General features: G+C 38.7%; 3 protein-coding genes across 4 annotated transcripts in view; 1 reads left to right on the plus strand and 2 right to left on the minus strand.

The window, feature by feature from the left end:
• LOC137277548 (E3 ubiquitin-protein ligase RNF19B-like) overlaps positions 1-376 on the minus strand; it is a 30,998-nt gene extending 30,622 nt beyond the window's left edge. The window contains exon 1 of one of the 2 annotated variants that reach the window (XM_067809331.1): positions 213-376. The gene's annotated coding sequence lies outside the window, so the exon portion shown is untranslated. The remainder of the gene's footprint in view (positions 1-212) is intronic. The other variant, XM_067809332.1, reaches the window with a different exon arrangement.
• Positions 377-578: 202 nt separating this feature from the next.
• LOC137277554 (uncharacterized) lies at positions 579-16,752 on the plus strand. The gene is made up of 7 exons (XM_067809346.1): positions 579-634; positions 4,248-4,668; positions 5,256-5,347; positions 10,090-10,229; positions 10,828-10,988; positions 11,659-11,898; positions 12,093-16,752. The coding sequence occupies exons 2-7, from the start codon at positions 4,306-4,308 to the stop codon at positions 12,192-12,194; spliced, it is 1,098 nt and encodes a 365-aa protein (XP_067665447.1). The 5' UTR covers positions 579-634; positions 4,248-4,305; the 3' UTR covers positions 12,195-16,752.
• A 1,050-nt stretch (positions 16,753-17,802) lies between these two features.
• Positions 17,803-23,019, minus strand: part of LOC137277551 (uncharacterized) — a 62,717-nt gene continuing 57,500 nt past the window's right edge. The window contains exons 26-29 of the mRNA XM_067809335.1: positions 21,339-21,424; positions 21,013-21,082; positions 20,065-20,181; positions 17,803-19,383 (exon numbers count right to left, since the gene is read on the minus strand). Of these exons, the coding sequence (XP_067665436.1) occupies positions 19,255-19,383; positions 20,065-20,181; positions 21,013-21,082; positions 21,339-21,424 (402 nt within the window). The 3' untranslated portion in view covers positions 17,803-19,254. The remainder of the gene's footprint in view (positions 19,384-20,064; positions 20,182-21,012; positions 21,083-21,338; positions 21,425-23,019) is intronic.

Here is a 23,019-nt window from a genome sequence, read left to right on the forward strand (position 1 = left end):
TGTTAAAACTTTATGATTTGCTTAATTTCAGTTTTTATCGTCCCCCCCGTAATTGTAGTTTCCATTTTATTTCCGAACCAACTACATACGAGAAAAGTGCACACGCAAAAGAGGTTTGTCATATTTTGCATTTGACAGATTTGGGCGTATTGCGGAAGTTTGTTTTGGCAACTCACTTCAGGGGTTTAATGTATATGTACAAATCTACTTACCCCTTAATAAAGTTGGAATGTTGATCATTTGATTCACTGTACTGAAATTAAATAGTCGTCATAATGGAACGCATCTTATAGCCATCTCGGCCTTGGCATACGAAATCTAACATTCCGAAAATGAAATCCGACCATTTTCTACTGTAATGGCCGACAGATTCGTTAACCGGAAGGGAAGAAGACGAAGCTATCATAGCCTATTAAAACTGAGTTAGCCAAAACAATGTTACCTAATTATCATTTAAAATACATCTTCATCTCGAACTGGTATTAATTTTTGAAGTTATATCCAATAAAAAGAAACAGTAAAATGATATCACGTGATTAATTTTTACCCTGGAAAAGTCATGTGACTTGTACCGCATTCAAAATGGCGACTACCGTCCCAACGCAGGAAACGCTGACCTTTGGATAAAACACAAGTACAAACCTATTCTTTTACTTCTTGAAATGAAAATCTATATGCTTAATGAATTTAATTTGGGCGTATAGTTGACATGTACACTTTTATGTGAAAAACAAAGGAGGATTCATTTGGCATGGGGTTTATTACATGCAATGTGTGCGGTAGATTACTTATGACACTGTAATTATAAACTAGTCACAACGCAGAGACCATATATACCGAGACCGATATGGTCTCTGTCACAACGTGACTATCATTCAAGACCACGTGTTGTGTTTGGGGGATGTTGAAAAGGCTTACTTCAAGCCATAGCAATGCAAGAACATAAAAGGTAAATAGAGTAGTTATTTTTTTTAAAAAACACTCATAATTTTGAATTGAACTCGAACAGTTAGCTTTACATATGTTTCTCCCCCAAATTGTTCCTGGTTGTCTAATTCCTTGTGTATTCAGTTTGAATTTCCACAGTTGGCTCTCATTTTACTGTACAGCCCTGCGCTCAAGTAGTGTCAGTGACAGATTTTCGAAACATTAAAAGATGTGATTTTAAACAGAGGCTGTATTGTATACAACACGTTGTAATTTTAAAGCATGTTATGAAGTACTAAAGTTGCATGATAGTAATAGTACATCAAATTTGGTAACAGGAGTCCATATCTTGTTGTTTTCAATGGGTCTTTGTTATGTTTGATAACCCAGGATTTGGGTGAATACGATATATTTATGAAACTTTTTCAACATGGTGTAAGGATATACAGTAGAGGTTTGGCATGGCAGGCTATCGAGAAGAAGTGATTTGTCCTTTTATTCCATTTTTAAATCTTTTTAAGACACAGAGAGATATGTCATTGAATTGTTTAGTCATAAAGATTTGTCACAACTATTTTGTAAATTTAGATTCCAGTCACACAAATTAACGATTTTTAAATTAGGTATAAATAAGGTATGATAACGGTATTGATACTGACCAACACTCTAATTGTACCATGAGTGTTGTAGAAGATAAGTATCACTTTACATTAGTTTGTCCATATAATAAGCATTTGAGAGAACAACCTGTCTTTTCATATTAATTCCCATTTCCTATAAGAGTAAAATTGTATGAATTGTTAACATCTAACAATCCCAAACATATGTGAAAATCTATCCATGTATTTGAAAAGAAAAAGGACTTGTTATGATAGGGTACAATGAATTGTCCCCATAGACTACAGTGTCTGATTCCGTGTATCCCAGCATGCTTTGGGAACCTTTTGATGGCGGCTTTTACAAATAAATGGGAATTTCATAAGCTTGTCTTTTCTTGAAGATGCCACCTCTATTCTGAAAGAATGCATAATGAAACATGGTGTCAGTACTAAAGTCTAAAGATAGTAACATTTTGTCTGAAATTGCAATGTCAGATGCACCAGACGAAAGAGTCGCCAAAGCATGTGGCGAGGAAGGATGGCACATGGACTACAGGTAGCGACACATGAATGTACCTCCTCTGACTAAATAGAATTAGAAGGTAATCTGGTGAAAATTCCAATGTATGTGGGATAATTATGAAATTGTCACATGATTGAATGAGGAGGATTGCCTGTTTAGAACTGCTACCCTGTTGACTTGACCCCGAGGTGCTTGATTTCTATGATGGCGTGCCATTTGGGAATGAAAGAGACAAAACAGATGTTGAGATAGTGCTACAGAAATTCTCTGAATTTTGTCTCAGGGAAGTGAATGAAACAGGAATTTGCACCAAGTGAATGCACTGTCATCTCAATATCTCACCTGAGAAAGCTGATAATGTCATGCAGTTTGGTCAGGTGGAGGAAAGGTTGTTAAAGGATCAGATTGTGTGGATGCGAAAGATGAAACCTGAAGGAAAAGCTGTTGGAAACAAGAGAACTGACACTGAAAATATGTGTATGCATATGAAGTCGGTATCAAAACAAGGCAATGAATGCTACACGACCTGAGGACATTCACTTGGTCAGAAAGATACGCCAGAAATGAGAAAAGAATCAAGACCAAATAGGAAGAATGTGAAATGTTGTGATTATTGTGGACAGAACTGTGGGCCATATATGTGTCAAGCATTTTGAAAAATCTGCATCAATTGCAAGAGAAGACACCACAGTACAACAATGTGTATGGCAAGGAAGCAGCCCATACATGCAGTGGTAGAGGAGCAGTCCTGCTATCATGGCTATAGTGAACACAGGTTATGCTTGTGATGATCAGTTTGGCCTTGACAGTTGACATGGGTATATAAAATGAGTTACACATGAACATGAACATCGCATTGGAAGGCATATTATGAACTTTCATCTTGATTGTGGTGGTCTACTAGTCAGTACAGACTACAGGGACATTAGTCATTTACAACAAGACTGAAATCTAACCACGAGGACAACAGATATTGCTGGTAGAAAATCCACAGAAGAACAAAGTATACGAAGTGCTGATTGCTGTAACAGATGAAGACTACAAGCCAAACCTAGTTTCAAGAGCTGTTCAGTTTATGAACACAGCATTGCTAAATTGACCTTAAGGATGTCGAACGCATGCCTGCAGAAAATGAAGATGTATTTGTGGGAGAGGGACACCTGGTGGAACCACTCCACCTAAACCAATGGGAACCATATTTGGCTTGCTGGAATTCACTATGAAAGCTTCACCTGCCCAGACTTTATGACAATGTTTGATGATAATGTTTACTGGATTATTTATTGAAGAGTGATGAATTTCAAAGAAGGATAACTCTAATTTATTGTTGATGCAAAATTTAATCGCTACATTATGGGTAGATATGAATTGAAATCCAAGTTTATTTGCAGTTTGAAACCATAAGTGAAAATTATCTAGTAGCCCACAGACAAGTAAGATGCCATTGTTTGATTGCCCTAAATGAAAACTGACTTGTCCCGGGCATCAGGCAATGGGATTTTTTAACCTCTGCATGAGGCCTCATTCACAGAATAAATGTCTCTTGTCTCCCTGATTTCAAACACAGGGAACAAATTATACATTGTAAATAGATATCACCCACATGTGTCATGAATTTTGATGTTGAAAATACAGCCGGACACATGATCAGAATAGGGTTATGCTATTTATAATCATCTACTAGAATCGCACTGCCACATATAGTTTGTCTCAACGTCTCTGCATCACATTGCTTTCCCTTCCTCCAAGCCCTTTCTACTTTGCAAAATCCCTAAATAAGATAAATCTAGATTTCTTGAATCCCCCATCAAAGGGTGTTCCTTTTCAATTTAAAAAGAGTCTTTTTTCTCTGTAACAAATATCTATACTTTTGGAGACTAAGCATTCGTCCCTGATATGAGGTACTTGAGGCTGCTAAGTATTCTCATGAAGGTTTGACTGATTGAATTGGTTTACCCATCCTGACTCCATGCCACGTGAAAAAAATAAATGCTTTAAAATCAGAATTATTATTATTTTTTCAAAAAGGAATTTGCTCATAAATGAAATCAGTAAAAGGCAATAAGAAATATATTTTTCTCTCTTTGTTTGGAGGTTGTACTACAAGATGTTAAAAGAAACAGTTGTATTTATTACAGTTAATATGGCTGTGCTTGTGAGCATGAACCTGAAAGTCACATTTGATGTTTCTGTTTCAGAACAGAACATGGAAGTCTACAAGATGTATCTGAGGATAAAACAGAGGATGTACCAAAAATGACAGTTAAACTGTTTAACAAACGTATCATATTTAATCGAAAGAAACAAACTCTGGCAGTACTGGCTGTTGTTGTCCTGGTTTTCTGTCTGATGCAGTGGTTCTCATTGTTGAAACTGAACATATTCCATCAGCAGCAAGGGGAGAGCCTCCTATATGGAAACAAGAACGAAATTGGCAGAGGGACAGGAACACCTGACAAAGACACGGGTGAACTATTTTCAAAATCAAAAGAAACTGACACCCACAAGGAAGTGATGGATAATGTGAGACAGGATGATGTTCCACGAGGAGTTCATCTTGATGATGCGCACCTATTCAAACCAAATGACCGATACATGTTCACGTGTATTAAAACAAAGGTAAACACACAGGGATTTTTTAAAATTGTTTTAGACTGGAAAAAGAAAGTTGAAACACAGTCTCAACGAGAATATTTGACTTCATGTTTACTGGGTGCAAACCTAAATGTTAACAACATATAAGTGTGCATATGTTGGGATAAAGTGCATATCGGTAAGTAACTAGTGGAATACTGATACATGTGGCAAGAAACAGTAACCACTCTTTTACTCTGCATGCTTGACCATGATGGTCCGGGGTAGATAGGTCTTCAGCAACCCATGCTTGCCGTAAAAGGTGACTGTGCTTGTCGTTAGAGGCAACTAATGGGATAGGGTGGTCAGACTTGCTGACTTGTTTGACACTTGTCATTGGTTCCCAATTGCACAGATCGATGCTTATGTCATTGATCACTGGATTGTCTGGTCCAGACTCGATTATTTTCAGATAATCGCCATATAGCTGGAATATTGTTGAGTGCTGCATAATACTAAACTCAATCACTCACTCATAAAATAGCGAACTATGTTGCACCTACTAAACAAGATAATTTACAAAAATGTAATGTGCCATGAAATAAATCATGATGTAAATGTGTTGGTTACAGGATGAGATTCCCTGGGAATATGTGAATGATGACTACTGTGACTGTGAGGACTCTAGCGACGAGCCGGGAACTTCAGCATGTCCAGACTCCAGGTGATTGACTGACTGACTGACTGACTGACTGTTATTTAATGACTCACTTGGTGATATTCCGGCTTCATGGCAACAACCAGGTGTTAGGGATAAGGAATTGGATTAAGGAAACAAAATTCTATGGATAGTCAACTTCCTTAATGCAATGAGTGCAACATTTCAGTCACTGAGTGTACCGGTAGGTACATACACTGTCATTGAGTGTACCGGTAGGTACATACACTGTCACTGAGTGTACCGGTAGGTACATACACTGTCACTGAGTGTACCGGTAGGTACAAACACTGTCACTGAGTGTACCGGTAGGTACGTACACTGTCACTGAGTGTACCGGTAGGTACGTACACTGTCATTGAGTGTACCGGTAGGTACGTACACTGTCATTGAGTGTACCGGTAGGTACCTACACTGTCATTGAGTGTACCGGTAGGTACGTACACTGTCATTGAGTGTACCGGTAGGTACGTACACTGTCATTGAGTGTACCTGTAGGTACATACACTGTCACTGAGTGTACCGGTAGGTACGTACACTGTCACTGAGTGTACCGGTAGGTATGTACACTGTCACTGAGTGTACCGGTAGGTATGTACGCTGTCACTGAGTGTACCGGTAGGTACGTACACTGTCACTGAGTGTACCGGTAGGTACGTACACTGTCACTGAGTGTACCGGTAGGTACGAAAACTGTCACTGAGTGTACTGGTAGGTACAAACACTGTCATTGAGTGTACCGGTAGGTACAAACACTGTCACTGTGTGTACCGGTATGTACATACACTGTCACTGAGTGTACCGGTAGGTACGTACACTGTCATTGAGTGTACCGGTAGGTACGTACACTGTCATTGAGTGTACCGGTAGGTATGTAAACTGTCATTGAGTGTACCGGTAGGTATGTACACTGTCACTGAGTGTACCGGTAGGTACGTACACTGTCACTGAGTGTACCGGTAGGTACGTACACTGTCATTGAGTGTACCGGTAGGTACGAACACTGTCATTGAGTGTACCGGTAGATACGAACACTGTCATTGAGTGTACCGGTAGGTACGTACACTGTCATTGTGTGTACCGGTAGGTACGTACACTGTCACTGAGTGTACCGGTAGGTACATACACTGTCACTGAGTGTACCGGTAGGTACATACACTGTCACTGAGTGTACCGGTAGGTACATACACTGTCACTGAGTGTACCGGTAGGTACTTACACTGTCATTGAGTGTACCGGTAGGTACAAACACTGTCCCTGAGCTGGTCATCACCAAAATGTCACCCTCCATGCAATTGAGAAGTTGAAGAGAGAACTAGGTTTTCCTTCATCTTCAGAACTTTTGAAAAACCTCTAAAAGAAATGAATTGGATTGTATAGTTTCAACATTAATTGACCTTGCTTTAATTCCTTAAGGAAAATTTTGTTAAAATGTGTATGGTAAATAGAGATGTTGTGATCTGTACCTGTCTGAGCTGCAGCTTGCTCTGTTACAGCTTCATCCAAACAGCTTCACTTGCATAGAGAATTCATGAAGGAGAGCATCTAGTAAAACAATGAGGACATTTTAAGCTTGTTGTTGGAGATTGAACAGTAGAAAGAAAACCTGCTTCACATTTGGATGAAGCTCAAACCTTTTCTAGAATGTAGTTGCATGGCAATTTTATGTCCCACCTGTAGAGGATTGCATCAGTTAGCTCAGCTAGGATCTTGGATTTGAATAATGTCAGTTCACCTTGACACTGATCCTTAATTGTGGTTAAAGTATTTTACTTACTGTGCCTGACCTAGGTTTATTGTGGTTAAAGTATTTTACTTACTGTGTCTGACCTAGGCTTATTGTGGTTAAAGTATTTTACTTACTGTGCCTGACCTAGGTTTATTGTGGTTCAAGTATTTACTTACTGTGCCTGACATAGGTTTGATTCCCTGCATGAATACAGTGGGTGATGTTTGTTGTTGGTATCCCAGCTCTGATAGGGCTGGAATAGTGCAACAAGTGACATAAGGCCAGTTGGATAAACACTGTGACCTATCTCACTGAGACCTTTCTTTTTGTGAAGTACTGCTGATTTGACATTAAATCCAGCTCTCACACCTACACAGTGACAGTTTATTATGCTGCTGACATACAATCTTCTCAGCCATATGAAATTCTATGGATAGGATATAAAATCCATTTCACTTACTCAATGTCAGGCTGTCTCTCAGGTTTCTCATATACTGTAGACAGGGCATAGAATCCAATTCACTCAGGACAGACAGGGCAAAAAAGCCCCCAACAACTCATTCACTCATTCATTGAGCGTTAGGCTGACACAATGCTGTCTGAAACACTGCTGACAGGTCACTAACTTGCTCACTCACTTGTGAACTCATGAAGTCATGAGCTCAGTCACTCACTCATGAGCTCACTCATAAACTCACTCACTCACTCATGAACTCAGTCACTCGTTAACTATCTTGTGAACTCGCTCACTTATGAACTTGCTCACTCACTCATTCACACACTCACTCACTTATTCATGGACTGGCTTGCTCATTCACAAACTCATGAACACTGTCCTAATTTTTGCCACATTTACACTGATTGGTCCTTTGCCCAAGGCACATTACACACAGGTTTTGATGCCCAAGCAACACATGAGACAAGCTAAGTTATGCAGCAGACTCCCTGACAACCAAAGAGTATTCATGGCATAACTAATAGCCATTTTGACAGCACTTCATGACCTGTTTGTCAAACATTGACCATGTCAGTGTTTTAGGTGATGAACATGACCAACCAAGCAACTACTGCAGCACTTGAACGAACAGATATTAACTTATGTAAACCATTAAGCTCTTCAAATGCGTTTAGAAGTTTAGGTGAATGAGTATGGTTTTATGCCACTTTCAGCAATATTCAAGCAATATCATGGCAGGGGACAACAGAGATGGGCTTCACACATTGTACCCATGTGGGGAATTGACCCCAGGTGTTTGATGTGATGAGTGAACACTTTAACCACCCCACCACCCAGAAGTCAGAAGAACATGAATACATGATACGTTGTACTGATGATGGATTTATGGATTTGTAGATGGGAAAGAGAATGAAAATAACTTACTATCCATAAAGTGTGTCATGTATCTATAAATACACCATTGTCTAACTATGAAATCATAAAGCGTTTCATAACTAAAAACCTCTTGCCAAATTGGCAAATAATTAACAATATTCGAATCAATATTCAATATTAAAATTAAAATTTACTCAAAAGGCTGAAAAGCTGAAAATATGCTATAAATCTAAAACGTAGACAAAACTACTGCTAGACACGTATTAGATGATCCTGCGCACTAAACGCATTTGTGACCAGAGAGGCGATACAACAAATTTGGCGAGTACACTTGACTGCTACAGGTAGTTTGACGATTATGCACGTGCAATACATGCTAACCGTGAGATGAAATCAACACCGCTAACCCTGACGAAAATCAGCCTGGACAGAGAAATGGGAACAAAATTATGGGATAAAAATATTTCCCCCTTGCTACTCTGATTTAGCCACCACCGTTTAGTAGCAGATAACTTTTAACATATTAAATAGTTAAATGAAACACAATTAACTATATGTAGTTATTATCTATTTAATATTTAGCAGATGAAAAGTCAACTTTACCCATTAAAACAACACCGTATATTCCTTCGAATGATAAGACTGCAATTTCAGGCATAAGATACTGATATTCCACGCTAACCTTTAGTTAAGACGAAGACAAATAGATGATTGGGGCATTGACAAGCATTTTAGATATTCAACGATTTTGTTTAAAAAACCCCCAGGAAAATGTCATTTGCTTTCTTGAAATGGATCGGTGGTCCTAAACATATTTGATCAGTATATTGTGTTGATTCAATTCGTTGGGATTGTACCTGTTCCCAAATCGAGTGTGCCATAACAATTCATGCGTGAAACGCACAGGGAAAATGAAGTTCTCGATATTTATCAGACAACCTGTCTCCCTCTTGTTCCCAGTGGATCGTTCTGTGGGGCGTTCCCAAGTATGCAAATTGGGGTCATTTGTCAGGTCGTGGATCATCTTATATGTGTTTACAAGTATAACTATATAACTGAATTGGAAACAGTTCACACAAGATTCTGCTCCCAATGGCTTAGGTGCTTTTGTAATCAAAACTGGCTTCTAGTCCCCACGTTGTATAAATCTAGAATGTTACTTTCTTGTGACTCGCCATCAAACAGATCATCTTTCTGTACACACAATGAACCCTCAGCATATCAGCAAATGAAACAGCCAATCGGAAGCCGTTGTTATACTTGATTGCACAGCCACCCGCCATGACTGGGTTCTGTCCCCTGAGGACTTCGTTTTGGGGGAAGTAAGCTCAAGTACAAAATATTGCACTTTTGAATCACAATTGTACGCTTATAATTTTGTTTGTTTGTTTTTTTAAAAGCAGCAATGTATATTATATGTCATGACTAAATGATTAATGTGTTTTAATTATGTTTGATTTTTTGGTTGCATGTGACCTTTAAGCAACAAACAAACTTGTATGAAAGACTCCATTTTCTACTTTGTTTCATATAAGTTTACTTTCTTAGTATTTTCTAATTGCAATTCATGAAAACTATATGTGGGAAGGACATTTTATGTGTTTGTTTAAATGGAGTTTATTATTCTTGTGAACATGAGAATGCAGCACTAGATGCAACAGAAACAGTTTACATAAATCTTTACAGATTCTACTGCACATACCAAATTCCCCATGAAGATGTCCAGTTTGTACCCGGAAGCAGAGTGAATGATGGGATATGTGATTGTTGTGATGGCAGTGATGAGTGGCAGGGCCACAGGGTACCAGGACACATGCACTTGACGGGTGAGTCACAGGATGTGTTAACCCTAATATCTGAGGTGAAGAAACAGATTTACACCTTGCAGCCTCATGTTCATATAACATTGTTGGTTGTGATTTGTAACACAATATAACACAAAGCACATTCCAAATTGTTGGTTTCTCTTGTACTCTTCCCATTGGATCTTTCAGTCTCCTTGTTTTGTCTGTATTGTAATATAGACTTGCTTCTGTGGTCATTAACAAAGCATCAACAATATATTATGCCTCATTATATAATGAAGGGTAAACAGTTGAATGCCTCACTGTCATCATGTTTTCTAGAGGTAGGCTAGTGGCTAAACCAGTCATTCATCACGTCAAGGACAAGGGTCTAATTCCCAAGGGGGGTGTAATGTCTGAAGCCCACTCTTACCATTTTTTTCAGGAATATTGCTGAAAGGGATATAAAGTCATGCTTAGACAGTCAGTTGATGAAAGATTGACATTTTTATACCAATTGGTCTGTCATGCTGTTGCTATGTGGATATGTTTACTAAAATTTCAGAAAAATTTCTTTCACCATGATGCGTAGCTGAACCACAATACTCAGTTGAAATACTTGTCACTTTGTCACTTTTAGAGGAATCTCAGGAGAAGAACATCTATCAGTCTCCGTGTAGCAACCACTGTGAGAAGATTGTGCACCTCCGCAGCAAGGAGGAGCAGATCAGACATGAGGGACAGAGACAGAGGAGGAAGTATGTGGACCTGGCCAAGTCACTCCCCGCATCTCAGCAGCAGGTGGGTGATGGTATGGGGCCGTGTCACTGGCACGTGCACACCAATGTCATAGTTTGATGATGTGTCCTGAGCTGATTTATTTTTGCCATTTTGTGGAGGCCATTTAATCAAGTCAGGACCAAACAATTCAGTGATGAAAAGCTTGAGAATCGTTTTCCGTAATTGGGATCCAAAGACATTGTCAACCACATCAGCGAGTCTGACCACCCAATGCTGGGTGGTCACCTTTTACAACAAGCATGGGATACTGAAGATCAATATTCTAACCCACGTGTTCACAGGTTTTAATACTGATTAGGTGTGGTGGGGTAGCCTAGTGGTCAAAGTGTTTTTTGAAGACCCAGGTTCGATTCCCCACATGGGTACAGTGTGTGAACTCCATTTCTGGTGTCCCCAGTGGTGTGAAACTGAACTCACTCACTCACTCACTCACTCACTCACTCACTCACTCACTCACTCACTCACTCACTCACTCACTCACTCACTCACTCACTCACTCACTCACTCCTCAACTCATTCCCTGCTCTTCTTCTTCTGTCTACACTGTCGTGAATAGTTGCAAGATTTATGATGCAGCATTTAGCAATGTTCACTCACTCTTCACACCCCCATTTTCTGTCCACTCTCCCTCCACCCTCCAACTACATACTGACCCTGTTTGTGGCTGCAGGAGTATGGTCCAGAGGGAGTGTTCTACCAGCTGACAAAACAGTGTTTCCAGCACCATACCACAGAGTATGAATACACCATCTGCCCCTTCTCATCCGTCACTCAGCAGAAGTTCCCCCACCCTCGTGTCTCCCTGGGGCAGCGCCCACGATGGGAGAAGCAAAAGCCTGGGGACTATGTGCTGGTCATGACCGAGGGAGATGCCAAACTGTGTCCTCTAGGTAGTCCTCGAAAAACTAAGGTAGGAAGTAGGGTAAATTGGACATGAAAAAAAATATAAAGATACACATATATTTTGTTTTTGAACAGTAAGAGAATAGATTAACTGCATGTTATATTTGTATCAATGTTGGATTGTACTAGTGGTGTTTGAGTGATTAATGTCTGTTTATTAGTATATATTATAACATTCTAAATGATGTTTTCTACTTTCAGATCCATTTCTTCTGTGGTACTGAGGATCGTATTGTGAAGCTTGTAGAAAAGGAGCGATGCTACTACTCTGTCACCTTTAGCACACCAGCTGCTTGCAACTAAACTGATATACCATTGTCTGCAGCTGATGTTGGAATGTGTCTACATACCATTGTCTGCAGCTGATGTTGTATTGTGTCTACATACCATTGTCTGCAGCTGATGTTGGAATGTGTCAACATACCATTGTCGGCAGCTGATGTTGGAATATGTCAACATACCATGGTCTGCAGTTGATGCTGGTATGTGTCAACATACCATTGTCTGCAGCTGACATTGGATTGTGTCAGCATACCATTGACTGCAGTTGATGTTGGAATATATGTTGATATATGGTATGTTGTACCATTGACTGCAGTCGATGTTGGATTACATCAACATAGCATTGTCAGCAGCTGATGTTGGAATGAGCCAACATACCATTGACTGCAGTTGATGTTGGAACGTGTCAACATACCATTGTCTGCGGTTGACATGGAACCATGTGGATGTACCAGTGTCTGCAGCTGATATGGTCTATGTTGATTTATTGTAGCCAGATATTCGTACCATTCTTTGAAATACTAACACTCTTAGATTTCTGGCAGAACACATTTTAGATCTTCCAAAAATAATGTAATATATATTTTGGTGAGAAAATGAATGAAATTATTTTGTTTGTATATTTTTGTACGATATGTATTCAGGATGACTGACAATATTTTTCTGTTTTAAAGTCTGTATCACAGTGTGCTTGATGTCCAGCCGTAGTCAGTAAGTTGGTTATTCTTGCTAAATTACAGATCTGTTAATGCCAGTAGGGTGTTACCTGCTCAGTATTTCAAATGTTTTTGTGCCTTGTGGTCATATTCCGCAGAATGACAAAAGTTGTGAAGTTATGACATCCATTTGTTTGATGATTCCATTATTACCTATATCATCCCATTGACACAAAATATATACTGTTGTTTTGATGATCTCTTATCATTGTTTATATCACAGTTGATGGAATACCCAAACAGATTGGATGAATCAGTTAAATGTTGTAGTCTACCCTAAAGTATCAAAAAGTATCTCATTGTAGAAGATTAAAATTAAACTATAGGACAGTACCTTTTTGCATGAAGATCTGACACCACCCCCATATTTCACTGTAGTATGTCTCATCATGGGGGTGGTGGGGTAGCCTGGTGGTTAAAGTGTTCGCTTGTCACGTCGAAAACTAAACTCACTCACTCACTCATCATGTGTACTTTCTAAAAGTTGTGAAGCTGTATTCTTGAAAAAAACATTCCATGCAAAGGTCACCTGCAGTCAGATATTTTTTTGGTCCATTTTAATCTCAGTTAGACACGTGACCTCTTTTCCATGCTTAATTTTCATGTTTTTTCTAACATATGCATTTATAATTGGCATAACTGTTTCTTGTTTCCTCATGTGTTGGTGAAAGCACAACCAATCCAATCTCTCCCATGCCTGTTTTATTGTGGACTAGACAAATATCGAGACTCTGAAATGAACATATCTTAACAGAAAAAACAGTTAGTAAGTTATAATCATGAAATATAATGAAAAGGAGCTTAGATTTACTTCATTTCCCTGACACTGTTGTCAAGACTTGCTGCATATTCTGGACTTACCTGGGCTTTCTTGGATATATTTGTTTACTGCATTAACCATGAACCAAACAATTTGATTGTTTTGATAGCTGATTATGGAAGTGACTGTTGATGACTGTTATCCCTTGCCACTTATTTAGCGACAATTGCAGGATATAGTATTATCCTCTGTCCATTATTACGTACTTACATACAATTTGGAATATCTTAAGAATGATGGACTACATTGTTTCCATATTTGGTACCTAGGTTCATCACAGTATGCAAAAGGTCCTGGTCAGTTTAATGACATTGACCATCAGTTCAAGGTCACAGGGAACTTTAATGGTTTTCGATTGTCAGCAAGATATCTCAAGAACCATTTGCTGGATTTTCATCACATTTGACACCAAGCTTCATCTATGGGAGGCACTGAGCCCTGGTGACCTTCACATAATTTTCAAGGTCATAGCAACACTTTGAAGATGGTAGCAAGATAACGTGCATGTTAGCTTGCCAGCGAGATACTTCAAGAACCATTCCCTGAATTTTCTTCATATTTGACACCAAGCTTCATCTATGAAAAGCGCAGGGTCCAGTTGATATTGGTGACTTTCACGTAAGTTTCAAGATTTCAGCGTGTTAACCTGCTTGTCAGTGAGATACCTCAAGAACCATTCACTGGATTTTCCTCATATTTGACATCAAAACATCATCTAGGGAAGGTGCAAGGCCCAGTCAATTTTAGTGACATTCATATTACTTTCATGGCAACACTTTGAAGATTTCAGCATGTTAAGCTTGTCAGCAAGATACCTCAAGAACCATTCATTGGAGTTTCTTCATAGACTTTCAAGACTTGTCTTGAATGTTTATTGATCAGCAATTTCTTTGTTACTGTTCTTCCATATTTCATACACCGTAACATTCATGTCAGGGTTGGGGCAGTGGGGTAGCATAGTGGTTAAAGCATTCGCTTCTCATGCCGAAGACCCTGGTTCGATTCCCCACATGGGTATAGTGTGTGAGTCACCATTTTCTGGTGTCCCTTGCTGTGACATCGCTGAAGGCGAAAAGCGGTGTAAAACCAAACTCACTCACTCACTCATGTCAAGGTCAAAGTGTGTCTTAAACATATTTAGGTGTTTGAACAACTACAGAGCAAGATATCACAGAGAGGTTGACTGGGGATGTTTTTATTAACATTTAAATTCATCTTGAGCCATGACCTTCACTTTCATCACTTCGTAAGTTTGATTTGATAATTTGTGGTGGGGTATTATGGCACCTTACTGACACTGCATGTATTTTTTTATTTCTAGTTAAAAAATTGCATAATTTATTGGCATGCATGTTTTGTGCAGCAAGATACAAGGAATTACTGAGGCACGTTTTATATACTTTTATCACCACATTCTGTTTTGTGAGCCTGGCATTTCAAATGTTCCAGTAAGAATGCATTTCCAAGTGTCATGGTCTACTCCTTGGTCTAGTGATAAGAGGGTTCTCCCTGACAGCACATCTGAATCTCAATCCCCAGATAGTGCTGTACCAACAGATGTAAAGAGACAGTACTTGTTGTTACACTGACAGCACATCTGTATCTCAATCTCCAGGTTGTGCTGTACCAACCGATGTAAAGAGATAGAGCTTTTTGTTACCCTGATTGTAACTGTGCATTTATGGATAGAACAAGGACTCATGTCAGGGACAGTGTGGGTTATTCAACTTAAACATGGTGTTTCTGCATGAGAGTTCGAAACCACTATCAGCCACATACCACATATTGCTGTATAAGTGAATTATGAATGCTACATAAAAACCTATTCACTTCAACTCACTTCCCAATTGCTGAGATTGATGCTCATGCAGTTGATCACTGGATTGCCTGGTGCAGATGTGATTATTTAAAGACCATCATCATATAGCTGAATAATGCTCAGTGCTGCATGAAACTAAAGACACAAAACTGTATCTGGCAGTCATCAGGTTTATTTATGTAAACTGATACCACTAGAACTGCCCAACTGTTTTCAACAATTGCAAACCATGGCTGTCAGATTGAAGAAAACCCTGTTTACTCATTCTACCTGTGTATAACGCTTGTAAGCAGAAGATCACAGAGAAGTGAATAAATCTATGCATTACGACATTCCACTATACAAGTATTATGTTTTTCATACTTGCCAAAAGAAGTTACTGGATCACCCAGTTCTTTAATGTTACTATGAGGTGCTCCTTAATTCTTTTAGCAACATATAAGGCTAGATAAATTTATGTCCTTGTTGTACAGATAGGCTCTACCCTGTTTCATATTTGCTTTACCTCATGTAATATTCACAATGAAATCCATTATACTTGGAAACAAAGTGATTTCAAATGTAGTCAATAGTGAATTAGTTCTCAATGGGAGTGTTATTGAACCAGTCAGCCAGAGGAAACAGTGACTGTCAGCAGTGTGTGAAATAGTTTCCAAATTTTGTTAGCCAGTCAGGCTAGCTATGCTAGAGGTTACAAGCCCGCAAAATAATTCATTAGCCCGAAGATTGGACACAGGTTTAATTATTAAGCTGCTAATATGATGAACATTTTTATAAGGCAATGATCTTACATGATTTAAAGCGTATTACAGCATAACAAGCATGATATAAATATATATACAAAATGACCCATGAAAATTCACTTGCCTGTGACTGCGAAGATTTACTGGCCCAAGTGGACTTTTACTAGCCATGGGCTAGTGGCTATTTCACACACTGAGTGAGTTGTACATTCTACTAATTATCTTTCTTTTTCACAAATTTTGTTGCGGACATAATTATTCTGTTGATAGAAGAATTGTAAATTTCTTTTTCCTCAAATATCATTGTGGTTCCATGTTAATGAAATTTGAAACAGAATATGTATTTTATGTATGTAAGACAATGTTGATGTACTGTTTGATCCAGTATGTCTGTTGATGATTACAAGGTTGTGGGACAAATTGTGTGTTACAGTGAGACTGTCAATCATGTTTTGAATAAAGAACAAGATCTTTCTTATTACATCTGTGTGCTGCACATTTCTTGAAGAGGCAACTTAATCTAACGACTATTCAAGGGAAATATTTAGTGAAAGAATTTAATGACGGACAATTCTCTCTTTATGCATCCAGATCCATGAAGGTCTGGGGTAGAATGGGCCTTCAGTAATCCATGCTTGCCATACAAGGTGACTGTGCTTGTTGTAAGAGGCAACTAACAGGATTGGGTGGTCAGGCTTGTTGACTTGGTTGACACATGCCATTGGTTCCCAATTGCATAGATCAATGTTCATGCTGTTGATCACTGGATTGTCTGGTCCAGCTCGATTATTCACAGACAAGACGCAGGTACCCAGCATCCAATATCTAGTTTCTACATGAGGACTCCAGTGCAGTCTATGTATCCAGTACCCAATGCTAGTCTGCGTGGGGATTCTAAGGCAGTCTATGTGCCCAGCACCCACTGCTAGTGTCTGTGTGGGGATTCTAGGGTAGTCTTTGTGTCTCTGTGTGGGGATTCTAGGGCAGTTAATGTGAATGGCACCCAATGCTAGTCACTGTACAATCCATGTGCTTAGCATCCAACACTAGTCTCCTAGTGGGGATGCTATCAGAGTCAATGTACAGAACCCTCAGAGTTAGTTTCACCTAGGTGAACGTACCATGACTGGCTCAGAGCTGATGTCATCATTCACTGGGTTGTTTGGACCTAGTTACAGTCAATGTCATGTCTGCCTACTTTGAAACCCGTGAAGGTCCTGGGGTAGAATAGGCCTTCAGCAACCCATGCTTGCCATAAAAGGCAATTATGCTTGTCGTAAGAGGCGACTAACTTGGTTGACACATGTCATTGGTTCCCAAGTGCGCAGATCGATGTTCATGTTGTTGATCACTGGATTGTCTGGTCCAGACTCGATTATTTACAGACTGCCGCCATATAGCTGGGATATTGCTGAGTGCGGCGTAAAACTAAACTCACTCACTCACAGTATATTTTGATACTTGTTGAGGCTACTGCCCTTCCCTGCGTGTAGTAAAAATAATACAACAGCAGTGAGACAAACGATGAACGTCAGACGATAATCTTTTATCACAGTCATGACCTTCATATAAATACATGATTGCAAGTATCACAGAGAACAAAATGAAGGCATTGCACAGCAGAACAAGGAAAACATGGTTAGAAACGTAAACACTGACACAAAAGTCCTTATATCCCATCACTACATCTACATTCTTCAGTGGAGAAAAATGAACAAGTTTCTGCAACTAGACAAATAATGTACAGTCCAATACAGCTGGTTCCTATGTTCATTTATGAAGAATTACTAGCTACTCATACATTACCTGACTTAATTAACCACAGGAAAATGACAAAATACTGCATAATATTTAAATTACTGCCATAATATATCAGCAAATGAATGGAAACAACTAAAATACTGCATGGAAATTTCATGTTATACATTTGTAATACATGAGAATTTTGACATTCATTCTTTGAGACTGCAACTAGCGACCAAATCCATACAACACACATATTCTGTACAGTTGGGTCATTTGGCAGGTGGTTGGAAACATATCATTATCACCTAGAATCCTTTCAAGGTTTCACAAATCTTCACTGGTCAATGCAGAGGGATGGAAGATGGTCTGTAACACATTGGTATTACCTCGTGCCCTTTCAAGGTTTCACAAATCCACACTGGTCAATGCAGAGGGATGGCAGATGGTTGGTTACACTTTGGTATTACATAGCATCCTTGCAAGGTTTCACAAATCTACAATGGTCAATTCAGAGGAATGGCGGGTGGTTGGTAACACATTGTTACTACCTAGTGCCCTTTCAGGGTTTAACAGATCCACAGTGGTCAATGCAGAAAGCTGGCAGGTGCTTGGAAACATACCATTATTGCCTAGTGCCCTTTCAAGGTGACCTACATCTGGAGTGTTGAGTAACAAGGATGAATCAGAATCAGTGAGTCAGCAACCTAGTCATTCACAGCTTGCCAATCACTAAATACAATCCTATCCCAACAATAATGTAAGTTCTTTCTGAGATGCATGAAACATGCTATTTTAGTCTGTTTATTACTTATGACTTGGTTTAAATGTTGCTATCAGTGTAAGGGATCAAAAACAAAATATATAAATTTGAAATTCAAACTTGCTGGTCATGCCATCGTTTAAGCATAATTGCAGAGAAATACTTGATTAGGTTGTTTGTTCCAAAAAAGATATCAGTACTTACCATCACCTCTTATGAACCACAGTGTGATAAAACTTTACATATCAAAATTGATGACGGTTGTCTTATGGTGCCTCACCTGATCTTAATAGCACATTCAGAATCTGTACAGTGTTTTCAGTCATAAAATACATGCATCCTGTTGGGGTTCAAACCCATGCCCTGCAGCTTGTATCACATCTAAAGAGGAGCAATGGGTCAGTCGTGGTCCATGTGCTATGGGTAATCAGATTATTCACAGAGAAGAGATTTTATTGACAGAGAAGAGCTACAGAATCACATGTGTTCCACACAGAGCGGGTCGTGCACGATGCGCTGGTGGATCTCGATGAAAAGTGGGATGTACGTCACAAAGTCCATAAAGTCAAACATTCCCTTCCCCTCACGGTTGAACTTGCTCAGCACCTGTCACATCCCAAATAATATATCAGAAGTCATTGATGTAAATATGGCCATCAGACGACAAGAGTGTTTGTGAATATGTGCCAAATCCTGTTGACTGACTCCACATGTAGCAATAATTAAAGAGTTTTGAGCATGCACATGGATGGGATGGACTAGAGTGGGGTATGAATATCCCCATAATAATATTCCCACTAAATGATGGAGGTCTGTCATATTTAAGTCTGGACCTGACAATCTTGTGATTGTCAAGCATCCATCTGTCGAGCAATGACAATCTATCAACACAATTTGGATATGATGATCATGAAAAACAACCTGAATACTCAATTCTATCAGCTTGACCTGACAACAAGCATGGGTCTCTGAAGGCTTATTCTAACTCATCTCTAAATCACACCTCTGTAAATTGTCAGCTGTCATGGAACATTTACATATTCCCAAAGTAGTCTCCACATAATGACTAAAATAGAAAACATAAGTTCCTTTACTGAGATAACACTTCATATTTGTCACTCATGAAATGTGCAGCTCATGTAACTGAATGTATGGTGAACTGACGGAATGACCTGTTTGCCTTCCATTTCAGTGGCTTTTGTCGTTCACTGTCCTTTATTCATGAGATCTCATCATCAAAATCTCATTGTTCATTGTTCACAATTGGTATGCGATTGGTATGCTTACACAGCTGATGTGTTCAGGCCTCAGTCCTCCAGCGGTCAGTTCCAGCGCTAGGGTGGATGCAGGAGCTCCACCGGCAGGGGTACCAATGTCATCATCCTCAAGCAGGCTGAACAACTCCTACAACATCACAAACAGTTGGTAGTGAGTCACCACTGTCTTGCTGTAATATGACAGCTGTATATTTATTATACTACTGTCAAAGGCTAACTTAAAATGAAGGAACTGTTTATCTAGCAAATGTTTAATGTCAATAGACAATTCTCTCAACTATGTCTATTTCTATTTGACAAACACTACCATAGCTGAAAATCTATGACTTGGATAGGCTACCCATCAACAACCTGTAACTACCACCTGTAACAGAAACTCTAATTTCTGGTAATCTTATGCAGTACGTGAACTTCACGAGGAATCTTGTGCAGCAAGAAAAGGTATATTTTGTCCTTTCCATCGAACACTGTGTCTGAAGACATCAGTGCTTTAGTGATAAATTAGCAAGTCCATGCAACAATTTGCTAGCACTCAAAATATTGATTTAAAGGGATGTTAACAAAGAAACTTTTCATCTGATTTATTCTGAATTCAGCACGTTCAATGTTTTCTTTTAGTTCTGGTCACTGTCCTGACTTGAATATTTGAGGATCGCAGTGACATGTTGGGAATATTGCAGAGTGCAGCACAAAACCAAACGCACTCACAAAAACGTGAAATCTGAATCAAGACTTTTGTACAAAATTCTTCACATGTATTCACATAAATAATGTTGTGAAATACCCAAGCCTGCCATTCCATTGTTGTCACAAGCTTATACACAGATCTACCAGCCTTGGGCAGTTATATAGCACAGCTGTCAACCCAGTTCCTGCAAGTGTGATCATGTGCCTAGATATGATTGGCCACGGATTTGTTTGTTTGTTTGTTATTCAATAGTTTCAGAGAAAATAATACCTTGCACTTTTCCATCTTGACGTCCAGGGCATTATAGTCAAACTTGTTGAGTAAGTTCTTCAATATTGGACTGAAAGAGAAATAACAGGCTCCTGTAGTTATGTTGACATACTGGTGCTGGCTGAGTATTGAAATGTGAGGACATTATCAGTCAGATTATGACTGAGGAAGCCCTGAGCATGATGCATAGAGACTTAAAGTAAAAGCATTTAGTGGGCGAAGGGAGACAACTCTTCAAGTCCACCATGTGGTTCAAAATAGGTGTGCTAAAAAGTATAGACATGCTATCAATAACAATTGACAACAAATATGAAAACAAAACTTACTCCATCTGTGTGACCTTCTCTGACAGAGCTGCTATCACAGAAAACAAGCGGAAGTTTATCTTGGATCTTCCAGGTAAGTCCAGAATCTGAATATAATGATCAATGCAAAAAAAGTCATTACTGCAATACTGAAATATCAAATCTTTCATCTCTGCCCCAAAAGCAACATTATCAACACTGCACTTCTTATTTTTAGCAACAAAAAAATACTTGACAGTTGTAGCTAGAATCTCTAGCAAGAACCAGGAAGGGAATGTGATGTTAATTTAGAAACTGATGACGTATAAAATTCATTTTATTACCTACGTATCACTTCACGTCACTTGATTATTTGAGCAATACTTTGAGCGGAAATGACCAACTGCAGTCAACAAAATTGTCTTGTGACCACACTGATAGAGACATGGCACTCAAATGACACAAAAGATTGACATGTGTTTTGAAGTGTGAAAGTGTGAGTTTGACATCTTTAAAAATTTCAACAACATGTGTTGTCAAACTTTACTTTGCCATGTGAAAGGCGCTTAAGAGTCTGCATATCATGTGGAGTATCCAAGTACAATTACTCTGCTGACATCTCACAATAAAGGAGCTTAGTGGTCAATTCCCAGGTAAAAGACCCACGTTTGATTACCCACATGGGCACAATCTGTGAAGCCCAGTTTTGGTGGCCCCCACAGTGATATTTTTGGAACATTGCTATTAAAGTAGCACACAACTGAAACTCTTACTATCAAACCCACAGACCAGTACAATTAGCCTCTGACATATACTAGTACATATGAATGGATGTTGCTAACTTGTAATCCCATATTTCCTTGTTTACAGGGGCAACAGTGGGATGTGTCATCATTCCTACACTGTTTATCATTTACACTAATGAATGCATCTGCAAACACGTTAGCTGTTTTCTTGTTAAGAGTGCTGATGATGCAGCAATATTAGTCTCTCTTGAATACAACTCAGAACCGTCATATTAGAAATGTGCAGAAATTGAAATGATGTTAGCAGCTACATGTATCTAGATACTATCATTGACTCTAAATTAACTTGGAAAGATAATGCCAAATATATGCAAAAAAATGCTAACAGAAATTGTTATTTTTGTGATGTTGAAGTCAATTCAAAGTTGACTCAACTCAAAAACATCTATACAAGTTGTTTACAAAGCATTTATTCAAACAACCTGAGATTCAATTTTGGTTCAGCAAACTGTCTGCTGAAGACTAAATTAAACTAAATAAATTGTTCATATATGACTGAAACCACATCTAAAGTATTGTATCTATACCCAGTTCACATCCCCATTATTATCTGGCTTTCTTAACATTTCTTTGTTTATCTGTATGGATGTTCATGTCTTAACATAGCTTTAATATTTGGTATTTGAAATGAAATAAAAATCATACGTGTATGTTTACATTAACACTTACAAGGGTGTGCAACAAGACACTGAACAGAATATTTTGTGGAGCTATTAAGTAGTTCTGGCAAACCAATATTTTCAATGCAGTGAACATATCAAATTTCTGTCACTGCACAGAAAATATAACTTTTTTCAAACTCAGAAATCTCAGTCTTTAAGACTCCAGCATTAAATGTCAAAAAGTATTATCTTGTACAGTTATATACAATCTTTAAAAAGGTACAAAAACTTGAAATATTTCACTAAGGACCTATT

The sequence above is a fragment of the Haliotis asinina genome, chromosome 3 (assembly GCF_037392515.1).
Source record: "Haliotis asinina isolate JCU_RB_2024 chromosome 3, JCU_Hal_asi_v2, whole genome shotgun sequence".
Lineage (NCBI taxonomy): Eukaryota > Metazoa > Mollusca > Gastropoda > Lepetellida > Haliotidae > Haliotis > Haliotis asinina.

Bases quoted from the DNA above. Each gene is read 5' to 3' on its own strand.
- LOC137277554 (XM_067809346.1), top strand. From the start codon at position 4,306: ATGACAGTTAAACTGTTTAACAAACGTATCATATTTAATCGAAAGAAA. The intron at 4,669-5,255 runs GTAAACACACAG...TGTTGGTTACAG, and splicing joins TCACGTGTATTAAAACAAAG to GATGAGATTCCCTGGGAATA. The intron at 10,230-10,827 runs GTGAGTCACAGG...TGTCACTTTTAG, and splicing joins AGGACACATGCACTTGACGG to AGGAATCTCAGGAGAAGAAC.